The following is a 22395-nucleotide window of genomic DNA, read 5'->3' as shown; positions in this document are numbered from 1 at the left end:
CAAAGGTGAACAACCCCTTTAAGGGAGAAGGAAAGTCATATCGCTCTTGGGGGTGCCAAATGTTAAGCACCCCAAATGGATGTATTTACTTACCTGAAACCACTGGTGCTCCTATCAGCACTGCACCTGCCCAGGGTTATTCAAGCGAGCACCATGGAGCGATCCTCTTCCAGCCAGGGGTTTTAGGTAAGTAAATACAATCAGATATTACTTGTCCCCACAGCAAATTATTTTTAAGGTCCCCAAAATGTCTAGAAGTATTTATTAAAATTGTGTATAAATTAGGGCCTCATGGGGCCCCTATACCTCCTGCCCCCCCCTGCAGCCGCAGGGTCTGCTTCCTCTATAGTTATGCCCCTGGTTGGGTGCATTCTGCATGGCTGCAGGGAATTCAGCACAGTCTGCAGCAAGCATACACCTTAAAGGAACAGTTCAGTGTTAAAATAAAAACTACGTAAATCGATAGGCTGTGCAAAATAAAACATGTTTCTAATATAGTTAGTTAGGCAAAAATGTAATATATAAAGGCTGGAGTGACTGGATGTGTAACATAATAGCCAGAAAACTACTTCCTGCTTTTCAGCTCTCTAATTCTGAGTTAGTCAATGACTATAAGGGGGGCCACATGGGACATAACTGTTCAGTGAGTTTGCAATTGATCCTCAGCATTCAGCTCAGATTCAAAAGCAACAGTTATGACCCATGTGGTCCCCCCTCAAGTCTCTGATTGGTTACTGCCTGGTAACCAATCAGTGGAAAGCAAGAGAGCTGAAAAGCAGGAAGTAGTGTTCTGGCTATTATGTTACACATCCACTCACTGCAGTCTTTATACATTCCATATTTGGCTAACTAACTATATTAGATACATTTTTTATTTTGCACAGCATGTCTATTTACCCAGTTTTTATTTTTTACACTGAACAATTCCTTTAAAGGGGTGGTTCAACTTTAAGTTAACTTTTACCATATTATAGAATGGATAATTCTATGCAACTAATCCTATGTTATCGTTTTTTTAATTATATGGGGGGTCAAATAAAAAACAAATACTCTGTAAGGCACATTTATTGTTATTGCTGCTTTTTATTACTCATCTTTCTATTCAGGCCTCTCCTATTCATATTCCAGTCTCTTATTCCAATCAATGCATGGTTGCTAGGGGAATGTGGACCCTAGCAACTAGATTAGTGAAATTACAAACCCAGGAGCTGCTGAATAAAAAGCTAAATAAGTAAAAAACCACAATAAAAAAAATGAAAACCAATTGCAAATTGTCTCAGAATATCCCTCTGTACATCATACTAAGAGTTAATTTAAAGGAGAACAACTCATTTAACGCTGCATTATCCCACATGTTGAAGTGTAAAGGGGTGAGGGCCCCTCAGTTTAGGCACAGGTTGCCCCCGTGGCTGTTTTATATCACATGAGCGTGTGGCATGATGGGAAATCACAGAATTATGGGGGGAAGGGCACTTGTTTGGAGGTGTGGCCCCTCAGTACTAAGGGCCCCGTTGAGTCAGTGTTGCAGCAGAGCAGCTGACAAGAGCCTGTATAAATGTAGCAGCAAGTATCAAGCGTTTCCACAAAGATCTCTACATGTGTAATAGAAATAATAGCTATAACATTTCATACAGAATATTATATTATTATATAATAATGTACAATAGCAACGCCCCGGACACCATCACAATTACCTTTCGCAGAAGCCTCAGCACCACAGAGCAGCACAGCACGTTACTATAGAAACTGCACTAGCCCCACCCCACCGTCACAGTCTCCAACCAATCACCGTACGTCTTAGGTCCGTGTTTACTAGCGTTTCGCGGTTGCTGCGGCAACCCCTATCCCGAGATCTGATTGGTCAGCTCGCACGCACTTGCCCTCTCTGTAGCCTTTCTATTTCTTATCATTAAAAGGTTATGCTCATCTCTGTAATCTCCTGAAGCAGGTTATCGTTAGTGGAAGAAGTAATTAGACATAAAAACACAAAGACTGGGCGAAAGGGGTGGAGTAGGGTTTTCGGCCTCCCCTTTGCTTGAAGTGAATGGAATCGCTGGTAGGGCGGGGCGTAGTGGTGGGCGTGCTGGGAACTCAGAGCGCAACGCCTTCTGTGTGGGCGGAGCTTGGACAGCTCTGCGAGTGGGTGGGACGATGCGTTCCAGTAGGGAGAGAGTCTGTGGCCGGTGCGTGTGGTGTCTCCGCTGCTCCGTGTGAGAGGGAGAACCTGTCAGCGATAAGCGAAGGGAGGAAACGAGCGCAGCACGGTAAGTGCGGTTGTAACAGGCGCAGGACAGCGGCAGTATAAGGGACAATGAATAGAAAAGAGGAGACGGTGTGCGGACAGTGCGGGTGAGGGGCTGCTGGAATCATGGCAGCTGCTCACAGGGATGAGGAACAGGGGACAAAGCCCGACCCCTTTCCATTATCCACACAACGTATCACCCTCATTCCACCCAATACTCCGCTTTTTACTCACTATCCCGCCTGTGTGAGTGCAGAGCCGGTACCGGGGCAGTGTGGGAAATGAGCCGGTACCGAGGCATTGTGGGAAATGAGCCGGTACCGAGGCATTGTGGGAAATGAGCCGGTACCGGGGCATTGTGGGAAACTGATGGGACTCTGTCTGCTGCCTGACACTTTTATATTCCTATTGTATGTGTCATTTGTGTCTATTGTAATTGCATGTCATATTAATGTGCTTTGGAATTATAGTTTATATTATTTAGCATTTTATATTATTGTGCATTGGAATTGCACTTTATATAATTGTGCATTGGAATTGCACTTTATATAATTGTGCATTGGAATTGCACTTTATATAATTGTGCATTGGAATTGCACTTTATATAATTGTGCATTGGAATTGCACTTTATATAATTGTGCATTGGAATTGCACTTTATATAATTGTGCATTGGAATTGCACTTTATATAATTGTGCATTGGAATTGCACTTTATATAATTGTGCATTGGAATTGCACTTTATATAATTGTGCATTGGAATTGCACTTTATATAATTGTGCATTGGAATTGCACTTTATATAATTGTGCATTGGAATTGCACTTTATATAATTGTGCATTGGAATTGCACTTTATATAATTGTGCATTGGAATTGCACTTTATATAATTGTGCATTGGAATTGCACTTTATATAATTGTGCATTGGAATTGCACTTTATATAATTGTGCATTGGAATTGCACTTTATATAATTGTGCATTGGAATTGCACTTTATATAATTGTGCATTGGAATTGCACTTTATATAATTGTGCATTGGAATTGCACTTTATATAATTGTGCATTGGAATTGCACTTTATATAATTGTGCATTGGAATTGCACTTTATATAATTGTGCATTGGAATTGCATTTTATATAATTGTGCATTGGAATTGCATTTTATATAATTGTGCATTGGAATTGCATTCTATATTATTGTGCATTGGAATTGCATTCTTTATTATTGTGCATTGGAATTGCATTCTATATTATTGTGCATTGGAATTGCATTCTATATTATTGTGCATTGGAATTGCATTCTACTGTATATTATTGTGCATTAGGAATTGCATTTGATGTTATTGTTCATTGCATTTGATAATAGTGTGCATTGCATTTGATAATAGTGTGCATTGCAATTGCATGTGACATTATTTGCACACTGGCACTGCATTTGGCATTATTTGGGCATTGCAATTGCACATGCCTTTTGTTGAGTATTAAAATTCCATGTAGTAAAAGGAGGCATTGAAATCTGCATCTGGCATTACTGAATACAAGCGATTGCACTGGGCATTAATGGGCTCTGGAAGTCCATGTGTCATTATAGGCTGTTAGCATTGCATGTGGCATTACTGGGCATGCATGTGGCATTATGGCAGAACTTGGCATTGTGATGCACTTGCACGTGTGCAGTTTCCTTATGGGTCCTCCAAGCCCTTTTGAGAGCCAATGAATAACTACATATGGTTTTACAGGATGGAAGTGTTTGCATATAGAGAGTATTTCCACTGATACAAAGCAGGCAGTGATGTGTAACAGAATTAATAGTAACATAGTAAATTAGGTTGAAAAAAACACATCCATCAAGTTCCGCCTTTTTAAGTCTATATATATAACCTGCCTAACTGCCAGTTGATCCAGAGGAAGGCGAAAACCCCCATTTAAATTCTCTCCAATTTGCTTCAGAGGGGGAAAAGTTCCTTCCTGACTCCAAGATCAACTTGTACTATGAGCTATCTCCCATATCCCTGTATTCCCTCACTTGCTAAACACCATCCAACCCTTTCCTAAAGCTAAATGGTCAAGTTAATGTGCACTGTTGGTTGTGAAAACGACTCCCAAATCCAGGAATAACAACTGTGCCTTATGGTACATCATTGATGAGACAGATCTAATTGCATGTGAGATCAGTAGGTGTGTGTGTGATACTGATATAATTACTAGGATTTCCGGGTCTGTCCCTTAACTTTCAATTTAACCACAATGTCATTGTCATTGCTCCCATTATGGTATCACATCCTGCTGTTGTCAGTCATTGCTGCTGCTATTGGGTCTGATATCATCTCCAGGAATTGTCCCTAACAATGTATCATGATGTATATAAGGGCATGTGACACTATGTAGATGTTCATGCCGGATATATCAATGTACATTGCTTGGGGAAGTATTGAGCTCTGTAGTTTATTGCAATAGGCATTGCACATATAAAAAAAAAAACTTTTGCAAAATACATATATATATCCACACTAAGGGGCAGATTTATCAAGGGTCGAATTGAAAATTCGAATTTTCAAAACTTTCAAATTTGACTAAAGAGTTATCCAAACTCAATTTGAGTTTTTTTTTAAAAAATTTGAATTATATTTTTGAGATTTATCATAGTCTGGCCCTAGACTATTCGCCACCTAAAACCTGCCGAATTACTATTTAAAGGGATCCTGTCATCGGAAAACATTTCTCAAAAGAGCAAACAGATTTTTTTTTATATTCAATTTTGAAATCAAACCTTAACTTTTAGTATGATGTAGAGACTGCTATTCTGAGACAATTTGCAATTGGTTTTCATTTTTTATGATTTGTGGTTTTTGTGTTAATTAGCTTTTTATTCAGCAGTTTTCCAGTTTGCAATTTCAGCCATTTGGTTGCTAAGGTCCAAATTAACCTAGCAACCATGCATTGGATTGAATACAAAACTGGAATTTGAATAGTAGAAGGCCTGAATGGAAAGATAAGTAATAAAAGGTAGCAATAACAATACATTTGTAGCCTTACAGAGCATTTGCTTTTTAGAAGGGGTCAGCGACTCCCATTTGAAAGCTGCAAAGAGTCAAAAGAAAAAGGCAAATAACTAAAAGAAAAAAAAATGAAGACCAATTGAAAAGTTGATTGGAATTTGTCATTCTATAACATACTAAAAGTTACCGTAAAAGTGTACCACCCCTTTAAATGTAGACGAATTTATGGCAGTTTTAAAAAAAAAAAAATACTTGCATGAATTTGAAATTCGACCCTTATAATTGTGCCTTCCCGCGTCTATCGTGTAAATTGTAACTTCCTTTATTTAAATCTGAGGACAACCTGGCCATGCCAGATACATAGGGGCACATTTACTAAGGGTCGAATATCGCATTCGACCCTTGAAGTAAAATACTCGAATTCGAAGGATTTAGCGCAGATCCTACGATCAAACGATTCGAACGAGTTGAAGCGATTGATAGAAAGCTTAGAAAAGTGATGGGGAAGGTCCCCATAGGCTAACATTGTACCTCGGTAGGTTTAAACTTCCGAAGTATGAGTCCTGTGGAGTGCGTGCCAAGCAGTTGTCTTTTTATTCCGAAGTATGTAGTCAAAGTTTTTTTTAAAGAGACAGTACTTCTACTACCGAATAGTCAAACGATTTTTACGATTTTCGAAGGTCGTAGTAGCCTATTCGATGGTCCAAGTACCCAAAAAAATACTTCGAAATTCGAAGTTTTTTTCATTCGAATCCTTCACTCGAGCTTAGTAAATGTGCCCCATAGTATCTACAGAAATGTATGTGTAAAAGCATTGAATGCTTCTGAGGCCTTGCCTTCTTTCTCAGGCCCGTGTTGTGTGCATATCCTGCTGCTGTGTTTATTGCAGTCTGAGTGATTGGGATGCAGGATCAGAGGGCCGCCAACCTAAATGCATTGCACCATTGCAGCTGTACCTTTATTTAAACCGTCAAACTGCAAAAGGATACAAAACGCTGTCAGCCGAGCCTCCTGTTGTGTTATTATTGCACAGCTCGATGAAAGTTGATTTTATGTGCACGACTACTTGGCTACTGGGCTGTAGTTGGGGGGCCTCACCTCTATTCTCAGCTATAAAAAAAATACAACAAGTCTTCCTTTGTGCACACTCATTACACTACAGGGCCAATTCATTAACTTCGAGTGAAGGAATAGAAGAAAAAATACTTCGAATTTCGAAGTGTTTTCTTTGGCTACTTCGACCATCGAATGGGCTACTTCGACGTTCGACTACGACTTAGAATCGAAGGATTCTAACTAAAAGTCGTTCGACCATTCGATAGTCGAAGTACTGTCTCTTTAAGAAAAAACTTCGACCCCCTAGTTCGCCACCTAAAAGCTACCGAACCCAATGTTAGCCTATGGGGAAGGTCCCCATAGGCTTGGCTAAGTTTTTTTGGTCGAAGGATAATCCTTCGATCGTTGGATTGAAATCCTTCGAATCGTTCAATCGAAGTATTTGCGCAAAATCCTTCGACTTCGATATTCGGAGTCGAAGGATTTTCATTCCCAGTCGAATATCGAGGGTTAATTAACCCTCGATATTCGACCCTTGATGAATTTGCCCCTACATGTTTGATTACCAGATGAATTTAGGGGATTTATGGTTTTCTTTTATAAAGTGTTGACCTAGTTCTTGGCATATAATATGCCCATAATGTCTTGGGGTCTCTTTTAGTCCACGTTCTTGTCAAGATCATCCAGTCTCATCATTTCATATGTTTGTCTGATGTGGCAGTTTTTGTAGCTGAATTAGTTGACAGTTTGTGGTCCAACTACATGACCTTGGCCATCAGCTTTAGGGCTGAATTGCAAATCTGTCCAGTTTGACCAGGTCTTGGACTTGTAGATTCTCAATTAAAACCTCCAGCGACCACCAATATATTTTATATGCGCCTGGTGTTTTGGGTAGTATGAACAGCACAAGACTATATAGCTGTATATATTTATTGTGTTAAAATACAGGTATGGGACCTATTATCCAGGGGGTTTTCAGGATCAGGGGTCTTTCCATAATGTAATCCACACACTTATAAATCTCCTAAAAATAATTTAAACATTACATTCACCCAATAGGATTGTTTTTCCTCCAGTAAGCATGCATTATTTCCTAGTTGGGATCAAGTTCAAGCTACTGTTTTATTATTACACAGAAAAAGGAAATCATTGTTATAAAATTTGAATTATTTGATTAAATAATTAAAATGGAGTCGGCGAGCTTTCTAGATAATGGGTTTCCGGATATTAGATCCCATACCTGTAGTCGATAACTAGTGTCTCTACATTTTCACCCCCCAAATTACAGGTGTTGTAATTCAGGTCTTCAGAACTCATTGACCTGTAATCCTATCACTAATTTTTGTGTCAAATACGGGTCTTACTCTGTCACAGGATAACCATGATCCTGGGCTGTAGCTGTCAGTCTTTAGAGTGTTCTTATGTTAAGGGAGATCCTCTCGTTTGGCGACTTTGCTAAACAAGTAGGGATGCACCGAATACAGAATTCAGCCTTTTTCATCAGGATTCGGCCGAATCCTTCTGCCCGGCCGAACCGAATTTGCATATGCAAATTAGGGGTGGGATAATCGCATGACTTTTTGTCACAAAACAAGGAAGTTAAAAATGCTTTCCCCTTCCCACCCCTAATATGCATATGCAAATTAGGATTCGGTTCGGTATTCGGCTGAATCTTTCGCGATGGATTCGGGGGTTCGGCCGAATCCAAAATAGTGGATTCGATGCATCCCTATAAACAAGTAGATCTCTCCAATATGCCTACCTTGAGGTGGGTGATATCGGGGTTATCTGATTGTGAGCCCTTGGGCCCTATAATCAGATCACAATGAGAAGAATACGGGTGGTTGGCTTTCCCCAATAGATATCTGGTCAAAAGTTGGCCAGATGTTGATCGGTGGTAGGGATTTATTTTTATTAACATTTATATATATACCGCCAGCATATTTTGCAGCGCTGTAAAGTAAATGTGTTTATATAACTAGGAATATACCAAATCCACTATTTTGGATTTGACCGAACCCCCGAATCCTTTGCAAAAGATTCGACCGAATACCTATCCGAATCCTAATTTGCATATGCAAATTGGGGATGGGAAGGGGAAAACATTTTTTACTTCCTTGTTTTGTGACAAAAAGTCACACAATTTACCTCTGCAACCCTAATTTGCATATGCAAATTCGGATTTGGCTTCTGCCGGACAGAAAGAGCCCCTTGAAAAAGGCCGAATCCTTGATTCGGTGCATCATTAATCGGTGGCCTTAAAAATTTCGATCGAGGAATGCATTGGTTCGTTCATACGGTCCTCGATCCATACACTGCCCAATAAGCTGCCGACGTAATCTGTCTGCAACTTATATATGTTCGTGTATGGGGACCTTTAATGTGTCAACCAACATAACCAAGTACATGTATGGGATCCGTTATCTGGAAACCCGTTATCCAGAAAGTTCCCAATTCCGGAAAGGCTATCTGCCATATACTCCATTATAATAAAATAATCCAAATTTTTAAGAATTGTTTCCTTTGTCTCAGTAATAATAAAACAGTAGCGTGTATTTGATTCAAACCAAGATAGAATTACGGTAATCCTTATTGGAAGCAAACCCAGCCTATTGGGTTTATTTTATGTTTATATGATTTTCTAGTAGACTTAAAGTATGAAGATCCAGATTACAGAAAGAGATGTTATCTGTAAAACCCCAGGTCCTGAGCATTCTGGATAACCGGTCCCATACCTGTACTGTATGGGAAGATATGTTGGATTGCAAGCTCTTGGAACACATTTTTCTACTTTTTTCCCTCCAACTAATGCACAGGATTTGATTCTGATGTTTGTGTGGCTAGGGCAGTACACACAGTATGTTGCCTGGAGAATGTGTCAGGTTTTATGGTTTAAAAGAACACAGGTAACCTTAGATGGTTGGAATTGTAGCCCTTGGCTCACTGACAAGACCTCATACAGAGGTATAGCTTTTCCTTAAAGATTCAAACAGGGCTGCCGCATGTAATTACCAGCAACATACAGCAGACAAAAATTATATACGCTACAAATTACTTTCTGACATGCCTTTTGTTGTCTTAGACTCTCTTCTACCACCTGTCAGACATTGATGGGCTTCTCGTTGGAGTAAAAATGGCACTTTGGTCCAGTTTTTGTTTCACCAGCTGCCATTTTCTTTAACGGATATTTACACTCCAGTAGGCAGCACAAAGCAGAAGGCCAAGTACATACGAGCAAAAAAAATCCCATTTTAAAGGGTTTGTTCACCTTTAAATTAATGTTTAGTATGATGTAGAGAGGGATATTCTTAGACAATTTACAATTGGTTTTTATTTTTTGTGGTTTTTGGGTTATTTAGCTTTTTATGCAGCTGCTTTCCAGTTTGCAATGTTAAAAATCTAGTTGCTAGGGTCCAAATTACCCTAGCAACCATGCATTGATTTTAATAAGAGACTAGGATATGAATAGGAGAGGTCCGAGTAGAAAGACGAGTAATAAATACAGGTATAGGATCCCTTATCCGGAAACCCGATATCCAGAAAGCTCCGAATTACGGAATGGCTGTCTCCCATAGACTCCATTTTATCCAAATAATCTAAATTTTTAAAAATGATTTTCTTTTTCTGTGTAATAATAAAACAGTAGCTTGTACTTGATCCCAACTAAGATAATTAATCCTTATTGGAAGCAAAACCAGCCTATTGGGTTTATCTAATGTTTACATGAATTTCTTGTAGACTTAAGGCATGAAGACCCAAATTACGGAAAGATCCGTTATCCGGAAAACCCCAGGTCCCGAGCATTCTGGATAACAGGTCCCATACCTGTAGTAGCAATAACAATACATCTGTCGCCTTATGAAAGATTTGTTTTTTGATAAAAATTAAAGATCAATTGAAAAGTTGCTTATAATTGGCCATTCTATAACATACTAAAAGTTAACTTAAAGGTGAACCACCCCTTTAAACCTGCGTAACACTTGATGCCTTGCTAAGAATATAATGGCACTGAGTGCTGGTGAATTAATTGAAGTCTTTTCATGGGAATCCTATCATTGACCTACACTATCTCCAGCCATTGAGGAGCAACCAGAGGGCTGCAGGTGCTGGTTCTGTATCGGCATTGAATCCACATACTTATTCCTTATGGGCTGATATAGCAACCTCTAGTTTGTGTGTTTTTAAATTTTTTTATTTAAGGGATACTGTCATGGGAAAGCATGTTTTTTTAAACACATCAGTTAATAGTGCTGCTCCAGCAGAATTCTGCACTGAAATCTGTCATGGGGCTAGACATATTGTTAGTTTCCCAGCTGCCTCCAGTCATGTGACTTGTGCTCTGATAAACTTCAGTCACTCTTTACTGCTGTACTGCAAGTTAGAGTGATATCACCCCCTCCCTTTCCCCCCTAAGCAGCCTAACGACAGAACAATGGGAAAGTAGCCAGATAGCAGCTCCCTAACACAAGATAACAGCTGCCTGGTAGATCTAAGAACAGCACTCAGTGGTAAAAATCCAGGTCCCACTGCGACTCCTTCAGTTACATTGCGTAGGAGAAACAGCCTGCCAGAAAGCAGTTCCATAGTGCAGCGCTGGCTCTAAAAGCACATGACCAGGCAAAATGACCTGAGATGCACCTACACACCATTATTACAACTAAATACTGTACACTTGCTGGTTCAGGAATGAAATTTTATATTTTGTAGAGTGAATTATTTGCAGTGTAATTTAGGAGTTAAAACAACACCATAAAAATTATGACAGAATCCCTTTAACTGTTTCACATGGTTGTCACATTCCTTTACACAGCCCTCTGGCACTTAAATAGATTTTTCATGGATGTATATTCATCATCTTTCACCCTTTGTTGCTCTGCTTCCAAATCACATCTTTTTGTAACATGTATGTACAAGTTTGCAAAAAAAAAATAAATCTAATTTTTTGTTCATATGCAGTAGTTTCTATCCATTGCAAGAACATAGAATATGCTGTTCTCAGCTTGGGTCTTGCACTGCCTATTTTATTTGTTTGCCTTGTGTTCTAGAACACAGAATCAGAATGAACATCAATGTTCAAAATACACAGAAAATAAGAGTGAAGGTGCTGGGAGATGCACAAATGAGCCGTAATTCAGACATGGAGCCGATTATTAAACAGACAGTTGAGCCCAAGGTTTCCTGTAATACAGATATGCCCCTTAGCATTTAAATGGACAGATAAGCCTAAAGCTTGGGCCACACCAGGCCGAAATCTGCTATCTGAAATCTCCTGGCTAATTTCAGTAGCCTCTTTCTGCATTCAGAAGCATCAGCGTGAACAGACTTCAGCGGATTTCAACTCAAAATGCAAAGACTCCAGGTTCTACGTCGAAATCCGCCAAATTTGTTAGCGCTGAAATCGATTCAACACTACTGATTGCGGGAAAGAGAGGAGGCTACTGCCTATGGTAGGGCTGAAATCAGACAGCATATTTCAGCTAGCTGATTCCAACCCCCGTGTGGCCCTAGCTTAAGGTCTAGACCAAATGTGGTCAGTTGTGTCAACATATGGGTAACATGTTCACTTAAAGGAGAAATAAAACTTAACCAAAGAAGTAGCTAGAAATGTTGTACATTATGTTTTGTGCTTCTGTACCAGCCCAAGGCAACCACAGCCCTTTAGCAGTAAAGATCTGTGTCTCCAAAGATGCCCCAGTAGCTCCCCATCTTCTTTTCTGCTGATGCACTGCACATGCTCTGTGCTGCTGTCACTTACTGAGCTTAGGGACCCACTCACAATATACAGTACACATAGAATAGAAATGTCACAATATAAGGCTGATTAGTAATTAATACACATAATTACTACATGGCAGCACAGAAACCAGTGCAATTAGCATCAGAATTTAATAATCAGCAAACCTGTAGCATCAGCTTATATTACAGCCAGGGAAGCTCATTTTCTGCTGGATAATTAGTGACGAGCCCTAAGCTTAGCTTCTCAACAGCCAATCAGAGCCCACTGAGCATGTGAGTGTCACAGACACTTTCCAAGATGGTGACCCCCTGTGACAAGTTTGAAGTCCTGGATCATTGCTGCTATTGACAAGCTCAAACTTTAGCCTCGTGCAATAAGTTCACTATATAAAATATGCCATTTTAGCCGTTTAGTTCTCCTTTTACAAGATGACCTTGTGTCACTCATTGGTGAAACATAACCAGTGGGATTTATTAGAAAACCAGTGATTCACAGGTGACTCCTAACCTTTAGGGGACATGAGTTCATCTTGGAGCCTTAGGGTTATAAGAGAGATTCCCATTTTTAAGATGCTCATTATGTATAATGCACATTCGTTCTGTGAATAAAGCACAACAAAAGGAACCTTTTGTTTTTAAGTTGTCATTTTAGTGTAGTAAGTTAATTTTTGTATTTTATGTTTTTACAGCTTAAAAGGCTTTTGGACTTTACAATGGAGACAGTTGTTTGGGAGTACGGTTAAAGGAACAGGCAATGGAGCTTACATTCAGTTCTCTGGCTGCTGTTTAGCATCAAGATGAAGCCTATTGCATTGAAGAAAAAGAAAGAAGACATGTGTTCATTCTTAATGTCCCTTCTCCTGCACAGGGGTAACCAAAATCTTGGTAGTCAATGAAACTTGGAAACCTCGTCGGTTTTAGAGCAATTGGTGCTTTGGACGCAAGGCATCGGAATTCAAGAGGTGCATGTGGCTTTGCGTGTGTTTATCATGGCTGCCTATTTAATTTCCTTCATCTGGGTATCTGTGATACTGGCCCAGAAAAGCATGGGGCACAGTCTGTTCGCCTGTGAACCAATTACACTAAGGATGTGTCAGGACCTTCCTTATAATTCCACCTTCATGCCGAACCTTCTGAATCATTATGACCAGCAAACTGCGGCGTTAGCAATGGAGGTAAGTGCCTGTCCTTTGTAATCGTTCTCATTTACAAATTCTCTTTTAGCTTTATCTTGTTTCCGATGTATTCACATACATCTGAGTATACCACAGCATATTATTTCTTAAATTAGCGTTCTTTTGTGTGCTTTTCAAATAGCCAACAGCAGCAACACGGATAATAAGAATGATATATATATGTATATATGTGTGTATATATGTGTGTATCTATATATATATATATATATATATATATATATATATATATATATATATATATATATATATATATTCCACTGTTTTCACTTTTTCAAGACCTTGGAGTGCAGTTTTATATTTTTTGGATTATTATACTATGCTATAACCTGCACCCAGGCAGTTGCTTGTATTGCGAGTGCACCACTATAGTCTCTGTCTCTCTCTCTGTCTCTCTCTGTCTCTCTCTCTCTCTCTCTCTCTCTCTCTCCATTTAGAAAATGTTTTTATCTTGTATGATCTCTGACGTCTTTGAGAACCAAAGTGAATTGTCTTAAGAAGTGTTCGGAAACTCATCAGATTTAATTTCAGGTGTTGCTCTAGGCTTGAAGGAGGGGACGGCACATCCTGAAACTCCATCTATTGCAAATTAATGTTGGCCCAATGTAACCCAGTATCATTTACCAGCGTGCAGACAATCGTGCTCTATCCTGCACCTTGGCAGATAACATGTTTATCCTCAAGATTAGACTAAAGCCTTTGATTCCAGTTTGTAGCTTTTAAAGTGGCCATTTTTTATTTAGACAAAAAGAACCAGTAGATAGAACTTTTGTGAGGCAGGAAGGTAAAATATAGGGAAAGTATTATGTAGCAGCTTCATGGCTGACAAACTTAGCATCAAGTACTGGTATGGGACCTGTTATCCAGAATGCTTGGAACCTGGGGTCTTTCCGTAATTTGGATCTTCATACCTTAAGTCTAAGATATTAAGTGAAGGCTGGTTCTGCTTCCAATAAGGATTCGTACAAGCGACTGTTTTATTATTACACAGAAAAAGGAAATAATTTTTTACATTTCTGATAATCTGGATAAATTGGAGTCTACGGGTGAAGGTAGTGATGTGCGGGCCGACCCGATACCCGCGGGTCTGGCAGGTTCGGGCCGACCTCGCACGCTCTTTTCCGGTGCAGGTTGATCTCTTCTTACTGCTCTCCCCGCCCACGACCTTCCAAATGCCGACTTCCGGGTTGAGTTTTTATAGACGCGCACCTCTTGCTCCTCTCGCGCACTGGTCGGGGCGCGTCTATAAAAGAGACCCGGAAGTCGGGCACGGGTGGTGGGAGGTCGGGTTGCGGACAGGTGTGGGTCGGGAAAAGCCGACCCGCGCATCACTAGGAGACGGTCTTTCCATAATTCGGAGCTTTCTGGATAATGGGTTTCCGGATAATAGATCCTATACCTGTAGTCAATATACATATCCCATACCCAGTTATCAAACTAATATTGCAATCTTTCCCATGACCATTGGTCGTACGAAATATCTCTCGTCCACTCTATTAACATTAAAAGCTGAATCATCAGATATGCAGGTAAAAACAAAGAGAATTATTTAGCTCTAATCTGATGATTCAGCATTAACTGACGATGTTCAGGCACCGATCAAAATTTTCAGTCCTGCCCGATCAACGAGATGAGCGATATCCAAGGCTTTTTACTGATATTGGTCGTCCCTTGTCTCCCAACACACATGCACAGATTATCATACAAAAGATCTTCCGTACAATATATATTGGTGTGTGTTTGACCACCTTACTCTTTGTCGTGCCTTTCTGCCTTTCTTAATGCAAAGAACAATATCTGAAACCTTTTAATTTCACTAGACTGGCTTTGGAGCCCAGACTTTCTAAAATATGACTCTTTTTTTTGCAAATAATTTTTGCAGAGTTACGTATCTCCACCGATTGTCTATCCCCTCTGGCCATTAAAGTGTTAATGAAACCTGTCAGGTGACATTTTTGAAGCCAGTCTGCTGTTGATTGTCAGACCTTTGGTGAAACCGGCATGAGGGCGTCTGTGCTTTGAAGCTGGACACTCATGTACATATTTTTTTCTGTTATAGCCTTTTATAGTCTTTTTTTGGGTTAAACACATTCCATGTTAAACCGACTGATATCTTGTTTTGCGACGTAGTTGATCTGCTACTTTTTGCTGTTGCTTCAGGGGAGGAATTGCCCTGCTGTTAACTTCTGTAGTGACCAAGCCTGGCATGCTGCTATATCTATATAAATATAGGGACATGGATATATATGGTATGTGGTTGTATTGAATTATCTTAAGTTATCTTAAAGGAGAACTAACCATATTTTATATACTGTACTTATTGCACCAGTCTAAAGTTTGAGCTTGTCAATAGCAGCAAAGATCCAGGACTTCAAACTTGTCACAGGGGGTCACCATCTTGGAAACTGTCTGTGACACTCACATGCTCAGTGGGCTCTGATTGGCTGTTGAGAAGCTAAGCTTAGGGCTCGTCACTAATTATCCAGCAGAAAATGAGCTTCCCTGGCTGTAATATAAGCTGATGCTACAGGTTTGCTGATTATTCAATTCTGATGCTAATTGCACTGGTTTCTGTACTGCCATGTAGTAATTATGTGTATTAATTACTAATCAGCCTTATATTGTGACATTTCTATTCTATGTGTACTGTATATTGTGAGTGGGTCCCTAAACTCAGTAAGTGACAGCAGCACAGAGCATGTGCAGTGAATCAGCAGAAAAGAAGATGGGGAGCTACTGGGGCATCTTTGGAGACACAGATCTCTACTGCTAAAGGGTTGTGGTTGCCTTGGGCTGGTACAGAAGCCTAACACATAATGTTAAACATTTCTTGCTACTTCTTTAGTTAGGCTTTAGTTCTCCTTTAAGCATTCTTCTCTTGCACCGATTGATAAGGTATATTCCAATTGGCTTGACTCCCAACTGTATTTAAGAAATATCACAAATGAGTTGATCTCACATTCAAATAAATATAATCTAACCAAGGCTTTGCGGTAGATATCTCCAGTTCCTGCATTGCTTTCAGTCTCCACCCCACCCATTTAACAGGGAACATCTTGAAAAGACCAAGATTAGGATGTTGTCCCATTCCCATTGATTTCAATAGTATCTCAGAAGACCGGTACTGAAGAGATTAACTACTGGTCCATATGACATAAATCTTGAAAATTGGGACTTCATGATTGTGAAAACTCAAATTGTACGCCACATTGATCTCCAACCTCAACCTTTGATAAATACTTACTGTTAAGTGATGCATAGAAAGCATTGTGTTTGCATAACCCCAACCAGGGTGCCGCTATCAAGTGCATAAACTTCTTATTAGTCAAGACAGCGGGCGAAATTAACTTTATGATCCCAAGGGATACATAGAAAGCTTTTTGTTTGCTCAACCATCAACTAGGGTGCAGTTTACGGACCAGGTCACCCAATGCTAAACTTGGTCATAATGCACCAAATACACTATTTTGGATTTGGCCTAACCCCCAAATCCTAAGTGAAAGAATCGGCCGAATACCGATCCAAATTAAAACCATAATTTGTCTATACAAATCAGGGTGGGGAAGGAAAACATTATTTATTTCCTTGTTTTGTGACAAAAAGTCACACTTTAAGGATAGGCCGAATACCGAACCGAATCCTGGATTATAGCCCCGCCAATGACGTCACAAAAGGGGCTGGGTGAGCAGGCGCACGGCTATAAAGCCGGTCGGTCCCGCGGGCCGGCCCGCACATTAGAGTCTAGTTAAACCGGACCCGCATACTTACCCACAACACGACCCGCGACCCGCTGACTATCAAGAAACAGGAAGTGCTGTCATTGTAAACTGGAAGTGACATCATTAGAAACAGGCATGATCAGAAAGAAAGGAGTAAAACAGGAAGTGCTGTCATTGTAAACCAGAAGTGACATCATTAGAAGTAGGCGTGATCAGGGGAAAAAAGAAGTAAAACTTGCTATTGAGAAGACCCACAAACCTGGAGAACCGCCGACCCGTGTCTATACCTGCTCCTGAATGCATGGTACTGCAGGTCTTTGCGGGTAACCCGCGGAAAATGTAGTAGAGCTCAGATCCCCAGTTCTGTTAATCAGTTGGCTTCTGCTACATTGTTTCAGGAATCAGAACCAACACTGAACAGAATATAACCAGCTTTTGGAAGCACTTAGCATGTATACTTATTATTATTATTATTATTATTTTCCCTTGCTAATATGTAAAAGATCTTCTTTTTTTTTTTTTTGCAAATTTCAACTGGGTGAAACCGAGCCTGCTCATAATGCCTGTGCTCATAATTGCATGAAGAGGCAGAGGGATTCTGTTCAGTGCTTGCAGTATTATAGGCCTTCGTATTTGCCAGCTTGCATTGTTCCCAGGGGAGGGGAAACCAGGCTAATGGAAATCTGAGCATCCCTGCACCTGTGCTGGTGGGAACACTGAGCTGGGTGTGGTCATGCAGAAACCGCCAGCGAGTGGCACATCATAATGGAGAGCATTGAATCCCCACTGGACAGGGATGTCGGAGCTTAATATGATATTATTATGCAGATAGTGTGATATGTACCGGAGAGGAAAGAACATATTCCACCTCCTCGCAAGATCAAAGAGGTGGGGATGGCCAGTTCCGGATCACTAGTTGCCTTTAAGGGCTTTAGACAGCATTATGCCAGATCTTAAATTGTTTGCCCCTTAATAAAAAAAGATACAAAGTAGTGATGTGTGGGTTGAGAAAAACTCGACCCGCACCCAACTTCCTCCTTCCACTTATAGACACGCCAGCCCGCCACGCCGATGACATCACAAAAGGGGCAGGGCATGCATGCGCCTATAAAATCGGAAGCCGGCAGTGTATGGTCGAGAAACAGCACAGCGACGTCGACCCGAACCCAACTGACCTGCGGGTCCCCCAGATGAATATCTGCTTTTCGTTTACCAGATATTTTTCAGAAATGACTGCCAGCTTGGTCCGGAAGGGCAGCTTTTATTGCTCTGGGTGTCACTGCCCTAAAGTGAGATTATGGCGGGCCCTTATTTTTTAAATAAGGCAATTTTCTATTTATGATTTCTCAATGGCACATACTATTAGAAAAGTATATTATTATGAAAATGGTTTTTACAGGGTTTTACGTATGAGCTGTTTATGCAATATCTTTTTATAGAGACCTACATTGTTTGAAGGGTATAGTTTTCCTTTAAAGGGGTTGTTCACCTTTAAATTAACTTTTAGTGTGATGCAGTGTGTGATATTCTGAGACAATTTGCAATTGGTTTTCATTTTTTATTATTTGTGGTTTTTGACTTATTTAGCTTTTTATTCACAAATCTTCAGTTTGCCAGCAATCTGGTTACTAGGGTCCAAATTACCCTAGCAACCATGCATTGATTTGAATGAGAATATGGAATATTAATAGGGGGGGGACCTGAATAGAAAGAAGAGTAATAAAAAGCTATAGCTATAACAATAAGTTTGAATCCCTTACAGAGCATTTGTTTTTAGATAGGGTCAGTGGGGCCATTTGAAAGCTTGAAAGAGTCAGAAGAAAAAGGCAAATAATTCAAAAACAATAACAAATAAATAATGAAGACCAATGGAAAAGTTGCTTAGAATTCTGTAATATACTAAAAGTTAACTTAAAGGTGAATCACCACTTTAAGTTATGATTGTGTGGAGTTCCCCTTTAAATATTAAGAGGCAGAGTGACTTTTTAGTGAACACCCCAGTAATCTCTCCCTTGCACTGCTGTGTGTGTTTTAACCTGAAGGAAATTAGGTAATTTATTATAAATGACTAAACCACCCCAATTTTCTTTCTCTAGCTCCCAACAAATTCCCACATCTCAGGCTTATTCTTACACGACTGTTTGGAAATAGGGGGGTTTACTCTTTTTAATGCTTCAGCGAACCGTGACAATGTGGATTGTAACCACGTTGAACATAATTAATTGCATTTTTTTCCCCCTGTGCCGTGCCGTGTGAAGGAGAACTTTCGACAAACTCGATTTCTTCAAGGGATTTATCATAGAGGTTGGAGTTGCCATCTTGGTAAACGTTTATTCTTCAATTATGTTATTGTTTACCTTTTAACTTACCCAAGCTTGCTGGGGATAGTGTTGTAGCTACAGGGTCACCAGTGGACAAAAGTAGCATTTGAAATGCAGCAACAATAGGAAGCTTCTTTATTCAGCTTGTTCTGAATGGGATGTTCCATGCAAATAAAAACACTAATGATACATCGGTGCGTTTAATTGACAGTTTCACAGGAAAGAGAATATTTCTGTTGTCGGACAGTGTTGGGCACAGCCTCCGAACCGGAAATTTGAGATGATATTTCCTTTAAAAAAAAAAAAAAAGGTATTGTCCAATTCATTATGTGAACTTATCACTCACCACAAATATTTCCATAATCTCTTGCTGGCAAATACACCAAATGCCATTGCACAGCGGGTCTTATTATAACTGAGTACATTCTACTGACTATTCAACATTTTTGCCCTGTAGACCTAGTCAGACTTTGTGTACACAGAGCTGTGAAATTGCTATTAAAGGGGAACTAAAGCCTAACTAAAGAAGTAGCTAGAAATGTTGTACTTTGTTTTGTTCTTCTGTACCAGCCCAAGGCAACCACAGCCCTTTAGCAGCAAAGATCTGTGTCTTCAAAGATGCCCCAGTAGCTTCCCATCTTCTTTTCTGCTGATTCACTGCACATGCTCTGTGCTGCTGTCACTTACTGAGCTTAGGGACCCACTCACAATATACAGTACACATAGAATAGAAATGTCACAATATAAGGCTGATTAGTAATTAATACAGATAATTACTACATGGCAGCACAGAAACCAGTGCAATTAGCATCATAATTGAATAATCAGCAAAGCTGTAGCATCAGCTTATATTACAGCCAGGGAAGCTCATTTTCTGCTGGATAATTAGTGACGAGCCCTAAGCTTAGCTTCTCAACAGCCAATCAGAGCCCACTGAGCATGTGAGTGTCACAGACACTTTCCAAGATGGTGACCCCCTGTGACAAGTTTGAAGTCCTGGATCATTGCTGCTATTGACAAGCTCAAACTTTAGCCTCGTGCAATAAGTTCACTATATAGATGACATTTTTAGGCATATTAATTATTTAGGGTTTAGTTCTCCTTTAAATAGAAAGTGAATTCCTAGGCCATATCCTATGGCTCAGACAAGCTATATGGCACATGAGTATAGACAAATGGAAATTTTCTGTGAACACAATGGATTGTGTGGTTTATAGTTTACAGTAGGGGGCTAAAGCTTATTTAAGAAAAATCTATTCCTTTTACCGGAAATGGGGACGTTCCCTTGAACACAGATAAAGTGGGTTCTTTCTGCGTTGGATTTTTCATGGGACAACAATGGGTTTATTAAGCTCTTATGCCTTTATTCTGGCGGAATTTAGACTTGTACAAAGCAAGACTCCGTTAAGAGTGAAAGGCCTGAGAGTGCTGGAAGGAAGGCTTTTGTTCCCCTTTTCCTCCCTACAGGGTGGACAGATTTGAGCAATCCTGCTGTGCCTAGTCGGGGGTCTCTCTTTCAGTGGGAGTGAGGATTCATGTCTTTTTAGGTGGTAGAATAAGGCTTTGTATCCAGAGCATTCCTCGGTTAAATAAGTCACTCTTTTGTCAAGAATCAATACCCCTTGTTTTGGTCAAATGTGAAGAAAAGGAAAGTTGTTTTTTCCCCCGACAGAGACAGCAGAGATGGGAGATATATCACATAAAAGGTGTCTTTCACCTATCGTTTTACCTTGTTGCCTCTATAGTGAATGATTATGCCAAATGCTGTTTCACTAAGGTTTTTAAAAACACACGGTCAAGAATGAAACCACACACTCATGATAATATGCGTTTTTCAGCCTGTAGTTTTATTTCCTTAACATGCGTTTCTGTTTTTTCTTGTTCCACACAATTCCGCACTAAAGAATTTTAGTAAACTTATGTGAATAAAAAGACAAGTGGAAAAAGCAATTTACGTGAAAATTTACTGATCATCAGTAGGCAATGTAATTCGGCATCAGCATGCAACGCCTCAAAAGCGTAACTGCGCAATCCATCTCGCGAGAGTTTGGCCGCCATATTGAAAATACGCAACGTATTTCCAAACCTGCAGATCCCATAGAGTTAAATAAAGTTTACGTATTTGTAGGGTTGCCGCCTTCTCTCCATTGGAACTCCGGGCATTGGGACGAGGCCGCTACTTAATGGGGTGGGACTGTGATGCAATGGGGGCAGGTCCATGGCAACAGGGGCGGAGCTATGATGTGGCAATTGGCTGATCACCACGTCAATCATAGGAAATGCTGCACAGTTTTCCTAATTTGAAAATACGGGCAGGCAGTTTTGACCCGGGCAGCTTTTCATAAAATGGGCTGTCCGGGTCAAAACCAAACAGATGGCAACCCTATGTATTTGCGGGGAAAAAAGAGGTGTTCATGGCGGTTGTTGGCTCCCAAGGGCCCAGTGGGAATTGCTTTAGTGCGTATTCCATTATTTTCAATAGGGTTTTATATTGTGCTTACGTATGCTCGGCTGCACGTTTTTTTTAAACGACCTTGCCCTTAAAGTCTCTATTCTAGCAATAATTTCCTTTTGTTATTCTACTAATCCCAGAACAAGAAAATCATCATTTGGCCTTATTTACTGAGCTGCTGTGTCATTATCTCATGACACTACACCGAAGAAATTCTCACTTCAAAGGCTAATGACAATGTTTATATTGGTCAGCATTTCCTTTTGTATCTGCCCTACAAGTACGACAAGTCTGAAAGCCAATACAGCCTGTATTTATAAATGCCCATTGGCCTCCGCTGAATCTAGTCTTCTACACACAAACATGTCATTATTTTTTGGGTATAACCGTTATCTCCCAGTCAGCCGTCTGGTCTGTTCATTCGCTTCCAGCAAAGGTTGGGGCAATAAAAAGTTTTTCTACTGTATTTGGATAAAGCCATAAAACAATTTGCACAGGTAATGCTTTTGAAAACATCAATGACCTGTTTAGTACCTTGTGAATCATTCACACTGACATCTATTTTGAAAGTAAATATCATATTCCATTGGCCGTTTTAGCTTTTTCAACTGGATTTTAACTTTGAAAAACCTTTGCTTTCAGGTAGAAGATATTAAAGGACAACTAAAGATTCTGTGT

The 22395-nt window shown here is 40.0% G+C and overlaps 2 protein-coding genes across 2 annotated transcripts in view; one reads left to right on the top strand and one right to left on the bottom strand.

Moving 5' to 3' along the window:
• fbxo16.L (F-box protein 16 L homeolog) overlaps positions 1–2047 on the bottom strand; it is a 41820-nt gene extending 39773 nt beyond the window's left edge. Inside the window, exon 1 of the mRNA XM_018264110.2 lies at positions 1695–2047. The gene's annotated coding sequence lies outside the window, so the exon portion shown is untranslated. The remainder of the gene's footprint in view (positions 1–1694) is intronic.
• A 131-nt stretch (positions 2048–2178) lies between these two features.
• The window catches only part of fzd3.L (frizzled class receptor 3 L homeolog), a 57862-nt gene continuing 37645 nt past the window's right edge, over positions 2179–22395 (top strand). The window contains 2 exon segments of the mRNA NM_001090449.1: positions 2179–2264; positions 12722–13207. Of these exon segments, the coding sequence (NP_001083918.1) occupies positions 13022–13207 (186 nt within the window). The 5' untranslated portion in view covers positions 2179–2264; positions 12722–13021.

The sequence above is a fragment of the Xenopus laevis genome, chromosome 5L (assembly GCF_017654675.1).
Source record: "Xenopus laevis strain J_2021 chromosome 5L, Xenopus_laevis_v10.1, whole genome shotgun sequence".
Classification (NCBI taxonomy): Eukaryota; Metazoa; Chordata; class Amphibia; order Anura; family Pipidae; genus Xenopus; species Xenopus laevis.
Note: the sequence above shows the minus strand (reverse complement) of the source record. Positions and strands in the feature narration are given on the sequence as shown.